The sequence below is a fragment of the Protopterus annectens genome, chromosome 12.part0 (genome assembly GCF_019279795.1).
Source record: "Protopterus annectens isolate FY-2018-M chromosome 12.part0, PAN1.0, whole genome shotgun sequence".
Lineage (NCBI taxonomy): Eukaryota > Metazoa > Chordata > Ceratodontiformes > Protopteridae > Protopterus > Protopterus annectens.
In genome coordinates this window covers 7,953,525-7,966,043 of record NC_056746.1, presented here as the reverse complement: position 1 = coordinate 7,966,043, position 12,519 = coordinate 7,953,525, and the positions used below count along the sequence as shown (strand labels likewise).

At 44.0% G+C, this 12,519-nt stretch overlaps 1 protein-coding gene across 1 annotated transcript in view; it reads left to right on the top strand.

Moving 5' to 3' along the window:
• Nucleotides 1–12,519, top strand: part of LOC122816313 (putative uncharacterized SMG1-like protein) — a 403,196-nt gene that overhangs the window by 210,306 nt on the left and 180,371 nt on the right. The window contains exon 2 of the mRNA XM_044089046.1: nucleotides 10,125–10,267. Coding sequence (XP_043944981.1) covers nucleotides 10,125–10,267 — 143 coding nt within the window. The remainder of the gene's footprint in view (nucleotides 1–10,124; nucleotides 10,268–12,519) is intronic.

The window sequence follows — 12,519 nt, the reverse complement described above, 5'->3', positions numbered from 1 at the left end:
GTAGACCTTCAGGATATATACTATTGCATCAAAATGAACAGGCTCTCCAGAAGGTTTCCCCACTTCTGGTTGGGAGACTGTCATTACCAGTTCAGAGTACTCCACTTAGGTTTCACAACAACCCCCAGGGTGTTCACCAAATGCATGGCAGTAGTGGCAGCCCACCTGAGACAGCAAGGATTCAGTGTGTTTACCTATCTGGAGGATTGGCTCCTCACTGCTCCCACCAGGCATGGACTCCTCCAGGCCAGAGACTACGTCTTAAAACTAGCTTCAAACTTGGGCATTTCCATTATTCTAAAGATCTCCACATAGTCCAGGTGATTTCATCAGAGCCTGTCTGGACACAACACATTGTTTAGCTCTTCTCCCTCCAGACAGGATTTCCACTCTCAGACTCAATGTCAAACAAATTCTAGGCATCCGTTCGCTCGAGCATGTCTGTCTGTAAGAGCATTGGGCTCCATGGCTGCCACCCTAACTCTTTATTTCTACAGCTCGTCTCCATATGAGAATACTTCAGTGGACACCAGCAGTCCAATTGTCTCTTCTGTGTTCTGACGGGATGATTTAGAGGATATCTCGAGTATGCAAGGAATCTCTTCTCTGGTGCCTTCAATCGCAGGTTCTCAAGTAGTCTCTCTATCTTTCCTCCAAAGGTCACTTACCACAGATGCTTCTCAGCTCTGGTGGTGGGGAGCATTACTTGGGTCAGACTGTCCAAAGCACATTGTCCCCATTAGAGACCAATTTGCATATAAATGTCCTGGAGATGACAGCAGTGCTCCTAGCATTGAAAGCCCTTCAAACTTCTCCCCACAGGGACCATTGCAATTCAGACAGACCATGTCAGTTTGATACATCAACAAGCAGGGAAGAACCAGGTCTTACCCTTATGTTGAGAGGCCATGCGAGGTTATGGGAATGGGCGATCTCTTCCAGCCACTTTCAAGTGGCAGTGCACCTTCCAAGGAAGTCCAAACATTTTAGTGGACAGGCTCAGGACCATTCTGATGTCTCATGAGTGGCCTCTGAACCCTTCATTAGCAAACATGATCTTCCAAAAATGGGGTCAACCTTGCTGTGATCTCTTCATGTGTCCTTCCAACACCAAATGCACAGTTTCCTGCCTTGATCCTTCCTCAGGGTCGATCAGAGATGCTGTAGTCTATGCTTGGCCCCCAAGTCTGCTTTATGCTTACTCTCCTCTTCCTCTCATTACCAAATTACACTTCGGCCTCTGAGCTCTCTGGAGGAAAGTAATCTCATTTCTCCCTTTTGGCCTTGGCAGGTTTGGTTTCTCCTCTTTGGTCTCGCATGGTTTGCCACTCTAGATCCCATTCCGGACCCTCTGTCCCATCGTTCAGGATGCTCTCACCCAGATCTATCCAGACTGAAATTGGCCACTTGGTTGTTCCAATTTATTTGATGGCTAGAAACCCTGGCTTTCTTCCCCGGTTAGAAAAATTTTGGCTACAGCACATGTAGCTTCCACTAGGAAAATATAACAGCAAGTTGATGGAGATTTCAATTTGGGCTTACCAAAATCGGCTGGATCCCTTTACAGCTCCTGTTCCTGCTGTTTTAGACTTTCACCATAGAAAAACTAGCTCTGTTATGAAAAATAGATGCTAGAAAGTGAAATTGGCAGCCATTTCTAATTTTCACTTTGGGGAAAATTCATCCCCTTTGGCTTAATCTAAGTTGATCTTAATAGTTTCATAGTATAGTACTAGGCTATCTGCCCTGGGGCATTTGTAAGCCTAGCCATAGTGATGTGGCTTTTGCCACCCCATGAAATGGTACAAAAAATGTACAGAATAAATTTAGAATACTGTGCCCCTGTCCAGCAGTGACACAGATGTGACCCCTGGGGTAAACTTACGATCTTCCATCCACTCATCAAGATTTCTCTTGAAGAGAGTCAGTGAGGGGCTCTGCCTAATACAAACTGGGATCTTGTTCCAAAGCATGGGAAGCCTCTGGGTTATGAATCTATCCCTCCAGCATGTCCTGTTCATACTTGTGCCGAGGTTTAAGTCTTTGGCTCTCGTGGTCCTGATGGATTTGGATTTTTTGAGGTGGAGCATATCCATCAGATCCTGATTGGACATGGCCTTGTACTTCAGGCAGAGATCACCTCTGAGCAGGCGGTATGCTACTGAATAGAGCTGAAGTTTCTTTAGTCTGGCAGAATAAGACATATGTTGGAGACCCTTGATCCTCTTGGTGAGGTACTTTTGTGGTCTCTCCAGCTGTTGCAAATGCCGGGTGAGGTACATACCAAATGGGGCATTGTACTCTATCATGGGTCTGATGAGGGAGGAGTATAGGGGTACAATGACATCCTTGGATCTGGATGTGAATCCCTTCATGATGAGGTGTGCAAGGTAGAATGTTTTTCTAACCACTTTGGCAACGTGGGTGTCAAATGAGAGGTCGCTGTCTACTTGGGTCCCTAGGTCTCTGATTACTTTTTCCGTACTCAGTGGGTTGCTGTCTGTGATAATTTGTGGGTACTTTGTTTTTCCCAAAGGGGATGACTATACATTTTTTGGCATTTAGTTTAAGGCCGTGACTCCGGCACCAGTTGTCCGTTTCTGTGAGGCCTTTTTGTAGGATGTATGTGTCCGCTGGTGTATCGACTATGGCGCCTAGTTTGCAGTCATCTGCGAACTTTGTCAGCCACAGTCCTCCCATGTTTGCTTTAACATCTGAGAAATAAATGCCGAACGAGGGGTCCCAGGACAGATCCCTGTGGGACACCACTTGTGACTGGCTTTGAGTCTGACATTGCTCCAGCGATTTTAACTTTATGGGTTCTGTCCTTTAGCCAGTTTGCAACCCATCTAGTGACATAAGGGTTTACGTTTAAGCTGTTGAGCTTATCTATGATGCCTGAGTGGGGTATTGTGTCGAAGGCCTTAGCCAAGTCCAGGTAGGCTGAATGGACTGCTTTGCCCTCATCAATGGCTCTAGTGACTGTTTCGAAAAAGTCAACCAGGTTCAAAAGGCAGGATCTGCCCTTTACAAAGCCGAACTGGGTGGGGTCAAGTGTCTGTAGGTCCCCTATGTCTGAGTTCCATAATTCTTTCCATAGCTTTGCAGACCAGGCTGGTTAAGCTTATGGGGCGGTAGTTTCCAGGGTCTGTAGAGGCACCCCCTTTGTGGAGTGGGACCACTGTTGCTGTACGCCAGTGTTCAGGTACATATCCCGAAGTAAGGCTAAGGTTAAATAGCATTTTTATGTGTGGGTTTAGCTCTTCTTGGAGTTCACGTAACACGCAACCCGGGATACCGTCAGGTCCCATTGATGCTGTGTTTTTAGCTTTGTTTAGGGCGGTTCTCACTTGGACATCTGAGATGACAGGGAGATTACATTCAGCTGGGATAAGTATTTCTTCTTTTGGGGGTGAAGGAGGGGAGAAATTTGCACTGAACCCGTCAGCCAGAATGTTGACTATCTGTGGGTTCAGTGTATTTTTTTGTTGTGAACCAACTCTGAGCGTATCTGAGGGTTTCCGCCCAGGTTTCTAACATAGCTGAAGAAGGCTTTGTGGTTATCTTTAGTGTCCTTAGCGATTTTTCTCTCGAAGTTTGCCTTGGATGTTTTTGAGAGAACGTAGTTTTCTGCTAATGTTGATCAGAGAGGTCTTCCCTTCATGGGATTTTGCTCTGACATGCAGTAGCTTCCTTCTTTTGTTATACAATTTGTTAATGGCTGAGGTCCACCAGACAGGACGCTTGCCTTTGGTGGGGAGGGGCTTGGATTTATTTGGGATTGCATGATCCATGCATTCTTGGAGATGTCCATAGCATTTGTAAAGGATTCGGCATTGTGGGATGTGGTATCCACTGGCACAGTGGGCTTAAAGGATACCATCTCAGTCTTAAGAAGAGTGAAGTCTGCTTTTGAGAAGTTTTTCACTGTGGTCTTTTGTGCTGGAGGTGGAGGTGGGATATGTATATCCAGGGTGATTAGTTTGTGGTCAGATCTCACTAGTGAGGGGTATACTTCCGGTGTGGAGCATTTTGTCCCCATGTTTGTGATGATCAGGTCTAGTATATTATCTCCCTAGTGGGAGAGGTGACTAGTTGTTCCAGTGCATTTGAATTTATGAATTCCAGGAACCTTTGGGCTAGGGTATTAGGGCTAGAATAATGTACCCAATCTATGTTTGGGTAGTTGAAGTCTCCCAGTATGATGGTATTTTGTGATGCATTCATATCCTCCAATGTCTTCAGGAAGGCTGAGTGGGGTTCTTGAGATTGGGAGGGTGGTCTGTAACATGCTACCAGTTGTATAGCAGTTTTGCCTATGGTTAGTTGCACCTGTATGGTCTCTGATGCTTCGTGTGTTGCTACTAACCTGGAGGTGTGGGTGTCTTTGATGAATATGGACACTCCCCCCTCCCTTTGTGGTTCGGCCCGGGTTTTGGGGCTGAAAAGCATGATACGAGGTATAGCCTGGTAGCGCTGGGGTGCTCTCAGGAGCCTTGAACTAGGTTTCAGTTACTGCACAGACGTCTATGTTCTCCATGCTGAGGAGTGTATCAAGTGCTTGCATCTTGAGATTTAGACTTCTGGCATTGAGCAGCATTACCCTTAGTTTTTTTCCATTTTTGTTTTCTAAGTAGGTGGGTTTGTCTTTTGAGCCTTTCCTAAAAAAGGCACTATGGGGGTGGCAAGAGCCTTAGCCAGTATCCGGAAGCCCAGTCTTGACAGATGTAAGCCATCCCTTGCGAAGCAGCGTGGCTTGTCCAACATGTCATCCCAGGCAGACAGACATTGGATCCCCTTAGAATGACACCAGTACTTGAGCCAATTATTAAAGCTGATCATCTTGTCTTTGTATTGTGGTATCATTCTTGGTGAGGGCAAGATGCTGCTCAGGGTCATGGTCGTACCAGCCTGGGCTACATAATCGGAGAGCTCCTCTGTCTCTCCATGTAGTCCAGGGAGGTACGTCTCAGGTCATTCACACCAGCATGGACAATGACTGAGTCCTATTTGTACTTGCTTTGGAGTGACTTGAGTGCGTGTGCTATGTGGCGGATCCTAGCTCCCGATGCAGCTCAGTCACCCTCTCCTTGTTCAGCCTGGTCAGCGGGACATCAGTGTGTCTGACTATAGTCACCTATTACTAGTGTATCAGGCATGGTGTTTGGCCTTAAAGGCTGTGATTGGTTGAGACACTGATTTATTGAAGTATGTGTTGCATGTGTTTTGTTTTGAGGTGGTGGATTTTTGGATGTCTGCTTTGGGAGCCTCTGTTTTGGTAAGTTTTTTATTAGAGCCTCCGAGTATGTCTTTGTGTTTTTATGTGTTTGGTTTGCAGTTGTGGTAGGTCTATGTGGGACTGGGATTGTTGTGTGTGTGGTTACCATCTCTTCCTGTCTGGTCATGCCAGCCCTGAGTTGAGAGTTCAGCCTCCAGTTTGGCTATATAGTTGCATCTCTCACATGTATTTGTGTTTGTTGGGAGGAGGAGAGGGTTGTCTGTGTACATGAGACAATTGTAGCATTGTCTCAAGATACCCAGATTGACCAGCTGAACTGGAGAGGACGCCAGTAATCTACCACTTGACATGCTAGAACAGTATAAGGGAGTGCTGTACCTTTAAGGGAAGTGGATATTCACAGGGGTGGTAAGTAGATGTAGTGCTTTACTTAGTACGAGAGTGCTTACTTAGTAGAGAAGTATTGAGAACAAGTGCTAGGCTTATAATATAGTGAGTAGTCTGATTATACTAAGAGTAGAGCTTCCTTAAGGGAAAATTTGAAGAGCAAACCTGGCGGAGCCAGAAGAAGTTTAACCGGCTATGCGCACAATGGCGCAAAGCCGTGCAAATGTGGATTTTAAACAGTGAACTACAAAAGAGCTAGAAATGGTCCAAAACAACCAATTAGTACAGCTTCTTGTGCTGAGGTCACTTCCTACAGGGACAGGTAGGCTGCTCAAGGCTCCCCACTCCCACTGGTGAGCAAAGAAACTTCCTTCTATCCAAGTAAGGTAATGGACAACACAAGAACTACACCACAGCCCAGAATACAGCAATGCCTGTAAACTGGTCTAAACTAGTCGAGGAGAGGCGGGAAAACAAGGATTATTATTTTTTTTTTTTATAGAAACACACAGAAAATGCAGAAACAGTGATAAATCAGTTACACAGGCTAGCACATTGTGGGCAGCCTCAACAGTTAAATTAAACAAACTTTCGATCAAATTCGACTAAAATGTAACTAAGTGCAGATTTTAAAATAATGCAGCAAACAGTTAAAAACAGTTCAAGCTAGTTCAGGGTAAGCTACTGAAGCTATTCCAAGTGAAAAAAAGCAAAGATACTTAAATCTAGAAAGTAGTCGCTTTTCTGAGTTCCCTGTAGCTAGGACCATGAGGAGCTTGTCTGAGCAGTATAGCCAGAAAAAAACGCCCAGAGGCAGATTTTAAACAGTGAACTACAAAAGAGCTAGAAATGGTCCAAAACAACCAATTACTACAGCTTCTTGTGCTGAGGTCACTTCCTACAGGGACAGGTAGGCTGCTCAAGGCTCCCCACTCCCACTGGTGAGCAAAGAAACTTCCAGTTTTCTTCACCCACCTGTCAAGGATCCCACTCCTCCCTGGGACCTCACTATGGTTTTGCAAACATTGGTTGCGTCTCCTTTTGAACTGGCAGCTAAAGTTGATTTGAATTTCTTGTCATGGAAGACTGCATTCTTCGTAGCCATCACTTTGTGTGCCTCAAATTCAAGCTTCATCTGTTAAGCCACCTTATGTGATCTTCCACAAAGACAGTGACTTTGCATACCAAACCACCTTTCCTGCCCAAGGTTGCATCTGAGGCATCAGCTTTGGAGGAGGTGTAGTTTTCTGATGGCCAGCCTGTTGCCCCTAAAAAGGTAGTTAAAAAGAAAAAAAAAGACTGAGGAACTTCACACATTTCAAGTTTCTGTGCACTCTTCCCAATCCTGACCCAGCAGCTGTGGATTTAGTTAATCCTACTGCTGTTAAACAGTTATTTCCCACCCTACTCTTTCTGATAACGGTAGGAACATTATGGATGGTTCAGGAAGTATTGCATGCTTCTACAACATTGATTTTAAGTTTGAATTGTCAGGCTGGTAAAGTTTTTTTTTTTATTCTAATTGTGAAAATGTGAGGAATGTTTTGTTTGCATGTGGAGGGAAAAATGCTGTAAATTAGTTTATTCTGTTGTACTAAGTCACTGCTCTGTTTAGTGTGTGTGCGCATGACTGTTAAGTCTAAGGCTGTGACCTCTGGTACTGTTTTGAGTAGATTTGCCTAGCTGCATTCTCAGAACCACTCGAGAATGTAAATGAGATGGTCTCATTTGGATAGAGCTTTACTTTAGTTCCTTTGTTGCAGAGGTGATCAAAAAGTGGGATGAGGGGGCTAAGTTAAACCAGGCAAATATCTAAGACTTTTCTGCCCTTGTTTTCAAAATTTTCTAAGGGATTCCTTAAGCCCTCATGCAATTTTAGCAGAATGGTAGGAGTGATCCAAAAAGAATTCTGGAAACCTGAAACCAAGAACAGTCCAACTAGTTAGTTTTGATTTATATAAAAAGTGTTCCCTCCTCTCACCCTGACAGTTGTTTACCTTCCAAAAATTCAGTATATCCACTTTTCTGTCTACAATTTCAGACGTATGGGTACTGAAGAGGTTCTAGATGGCAAGGAGAGGATAATCCTCCTTACAAGGGGGTTATTATTCATTCACCAGGCCAGTCTGTCTTCATCTGTCCTTCCTTGCATGCTGTTCAAGGGAGTGATGGAACCAGTTTTTCCTTCCCAAGTAGGGGAAGGTCTTTATTCAAGGGTGTTTTTAGTGCCAGAGAAAGACTATGCTTGGAGACCACTTGTGGATCTTTCCTTCTTAGACTGTTTGTGCAAATGAACGCGACATCACCCAACTTGCAAAACATCGACTCCACATATTGCTGAAATTTTTACAGGGAAAACTAATGGTTGGCCAACATTGGGAAATTTGCCTTTTTCCCCCACTGTAATGTGATCCTGGAGTTGGTATGTTTAGTTGGTGGGGTTGACAAAATGCGTTTTGCATTATGTTGGCCAACTGTTCGTTTTCCCTATAAAACACTTTGGTAATATGTGGTGTCCATGACAAGTTTGTCATCTTGTTCATTTTGGATTTAGGTAAGTCGCTGTTTTGAAGTAGACCCTTTCCTTTATACATAGTCTACAAGTGAGGTATACCGCATTTAGACTTATCTGCCCTGGAGAGCAACAAACTCCCCCTGTTTTGCACTAGGACTCATCACTTGGTGTGGAGGATAGAGGAGGATAGAAGCACTTTTCGGTGGACAGGAAAGTTTTGTGATTTCTCTCTACTTCCCGTAGTATCAAAAGTTTTACCAAGGATCCCAAAAAATAATTTCTACTGTCTCCCTTTTGGCCAAGGCAGCATTGATTCCTCAGCTGTGCATTATTTAGCCAGGGCCAGTCACCTGCAGCTACCCCACAAAGTGGACTTTGTAACATAACAGTTCAGTTTCATCCCAGCCTAAGCTTATGGACAGTAGGATTATTATCCCTTCCAGACCCCAGTTTTCTGAGGGCATGCATCCTGTCCTACAGGAGGCAAGGAGACTCCTCCCCTCAGTGAAAATCCCTGGACCCCACAAAATTAGGTTTCTGTAGTTTTTTCCCATTTGAGCTCATGTGAAGCAGTCTGGCATAGTTCTGGAAAGCCCACCCTTCAGCCGGTCTTCCCCTTAATCTGCCTGTTATGTCCAAGCTTGAGGTCAGAACTTTTCTAAAAGGTGTGCTACACTTAACCCCTCCCACCAAAAAAAACTACCTCCACCTTGTGACCTCAACTTTGTGCTAGCAAAACTCAGTCTTCCTCCTCTTGAGCCAGCTGCTACTTCTAAAGTCAAATCCTGCACCTGGAAAACTGTTATGAGACACGCACTCCACTTCTGCACTCCTGGCTGTTCACTTTCTCTCTTTCAGAAGGTGATTGTGTTCCCAAGGGTCAACCCCTCTTTCATACCTAAAGTGATAAACAAGATGTCACTCGAACAGGTCTGCAATCTTCTCGCTCATTCCCCCAACGTGTAAAACAGGTGAAAGACTCCTGCATTTCCTTGATGTGCAGAGACAGCTAAGATTTTTATTTGGAGAAAACTGTATGGCAGACCAACTGTTTGTCTCTTGCTTGGACTTGAAACTAGGCCAGTTAGAATCTAAACAAACCAGTGCTAGCTGGATTTCTAACTGCCTTTCCTCGTTACTCCCACATTGGCAAATCCTTGCCCTACATTCTGCAGGCTCACTTTGCCAGATCAGTGGCCTGTTCTGGTGCTTTCATCAAAGGGGTGGATTCCAAGACCATCGTGGAAGCTGCTTTGTCTTCTGTGCTTCACCAAAACTGTAAAGTCCATGACTGCCTTTGCTTGGTCTGTCCTTTCTGGACTCTTAAAGATATCACCATTTTCTCCCATCCTCCCTTTTCCCATAAGCTTTATGAATCACTCGTCTGTTTGGAATACTGCAGAAGTGATTTTCAGTCAGGGCATAGTACAGTTGCCTAAGAATTTGCTTTTTTGCAGTATTCCTTCCCTCTTGTGTAGTCCACTCTTCTATCCTCTCTTGTACTCCTGCCCTGTTTGGCAAGCTGTAGGAACGAGAAGGCCAGCTTATTACCAACTTCACCCCCCCCCCCCCCCCCAAACTGACTAATCTTGAATGTCTTCAGGCATTTGACTTGTCAGATGGTCTGAGGATTTACTTTCATATGTCTACTAATATACCCTTGTGAGCTGAGGTCATACGTCTGAGGTATGCTTCAGGGAAGGTTTAACGTTTGGTACCCTGACTGGATGTCAGTAGTGAAAATCAATCTGTGTGGAATATTGCAGCAGTCATCAGTAGGACATGGACTGTTATGGTAAATTCTTACATAACTACTTTTTTTATTGAGTTAACTTTATGGAGTAATTTTGAAAATGTGCCTCAGTAAACAAAAGCATACTAAATTGTTTCATTTCACCTCTAACATAATTTTCTTATGCAGTGTGGGATGGAGTTTTATGGTGTGCTTGACTTTTTCTTTTGTGTTGTATTTTTATTTTCCAGAACTGACAGTATATCAGCTGACCACAGCAGTTTAAAGTACTCTGCTTCTAGAGATCGAGGTAGTCAACATTCCTCTTCCACCAGTGTTTCTCGGCAAAGACATGAGGATGTCAGAATCCTTGCTGGCACTCAGAATGAAGAAGGTAGAAGTTTTAAATGGGTGCATTGTTTTTGACGAAAATGTAATCTGTGCATTAGGCTAAGGAAAATATATTTACTGAATCCCTGCACTCTCAAATGCATTTAATTGTCCTGTAACTGGAAAGTAACTGACCGTTTACTATGTTCTGCTCTACCCAAAAAGAAGTCTAGGATGAAATACAAGTCCAGATGAAATGAAAGTTAATTGAATATAAATTATGTGGAAATTAGCAAGTGTTGCAGTATTATGTTGATTAGCTGTAATTCAGTTAGTGTGACTAGGTACATGGCTTTATATTGCTGTACAGTATACAAGACTGGCTTGGAAGATGGAGCAGCTGCATGCAGTGGTGCAGAATGGGGCATACCACACTGCTGCTTTTGGAAAAATATGGGTCCCAGATGAGGGATTGGAATGTAGAGATTCTTTTGAGTATAGGTTAAGGAATAACCAGTGTGAAGGATGGAAGGGCAATAATCTCCATAATGGCACTCATCAAATTTGAGGTAAAACAGGTGCAGGGACACCATCCCATGGAGAGCCAGGGTTTGGGCAGAGCCTAGAATGCACTGCCCTGGTTGTTAAGGTAGAGGAAGGGGTGAGGGTTAGGTGGGAGTGGTACAGTAACTCTAACTCTATCACTAGAGTTGTCAGGAAGAGAAAATGACAGGCTAGAGAATTGAGGTGCAAGGTAGGAGAGTTCTTTATAGGGAATTTGAATCTGCCAGGAACAGGCTAGGACATCAAGCTTTGTGGTGGAGAAGGCATGGGGATTGAGTGAGGTGTTAAATGACAGGGTCAGACAGCTTGTGTAAGACTGAAACTGCAAATCTGGATGCAGTCCTAAAAATGGAGGGGGTTGATTTCTGTTTAAAGCTGTCATGGGTGTGCATTGATTCCTGCGAGATGACAGTATGTGAAGGAGTTTTGTGATTAGAATGTGAAGGGGGGGCTGTGGGAGTTCATTTACAGGAGTGGGAACTGAAATGGAGTAAACTGTCTGTATTGAGATGCAGTATTTATTTTTATTTGCAGTAAGGATTTGAGGGGATAACCAGACTAGAATGTCATGTGAGTATACAGGCCAAATGAGCATAACAGTTGCAACAAAAGACTGGACATTGATGTAGAAAGGAGGACAAAGATGTAGAAGTGCTGTAGTATTGGGCATGGGCAGAAAGGCAACTCTGGAAGGGAGTGACATAGACACAAGATGAAATAGTTCCAAGAGGTGGTTAGCCAGGCTGTCAGATGTGAGATGGAGATCATAGATGTGGATATTGGCAAAATTATTGAATATTTCCTGTAATCTGTACAAAACAAGGGAACGGTGTCCTGCCAGGAAGGAAAGCATTGCAGTTAGACAAGGTAATAGAGAAGATCTGAGAGGGAACTGGCGTCCAAAAATGGAATGAAGCACAACAGACCAAGTGGACAGCCTCCCAAGGTCTTAAACTCTAACCATTGAGTTAATACATCTCTTGATGGGGCATCCAGTAGATTGTTGGCCACTGCAGAAGTGCATAATAAATGCAAAAGGCAACAGTAGTTTCTTTGCACAAGAGGTAGGAGTGCAGGATGAATCCAGGCAAGTACAGGGTTGTTGGCTTTGGGAAAAATCATGGAGGAAATCAGAAGATTGGTTACTTTCCTAGAGTGCAGACAGTTTCCAGGAAACCACCTCTGTGGATTCAAAGTTGAAGCGGTCAGTCAAATGTAATCCAGTTTGGGAGAACTTGATTGAGGAGTTTAGCTAGTCATGGTCTGTCTGGATTTCATGAATGCTTACTCATTCCTGCATAGGCAGCTGGTAGGAAACAAACGGTTTTGGGGATAGGATTATAGCAAAGTAATTTGATGCATAGTTGAATTGGTAGAACATGCAAGGTTGTGGTGAACAGTATCAGGAATAAGGGAAATGACTAAGTATCACAGGGGGGATGGTTATTGGGTCCAGTACTGCTGTCATTCTGTTTCAGATTTATCTGAGGGAAGTTTAACTTTGATGGCATTAACTTGGGTACAGTTTTAGGTAGGATTTAGAAAGGCTTCCCTTGTGGGTTAAAAAGTAGCGCATGAAGATCAATGCAACAAATGTAGTAGTTTACTTGAGCAGTAGGAAATCTACGCTCTAAAAGTATGTACTCAGGAGATTGTTAAACCAGTATTAAAATAACAAGGCAGGGGTTTGGTAAGTGTTACCACACTTGAACTGTACTACTATTGGCAAAGAGAGAGGGCAGTGGCAGCAGC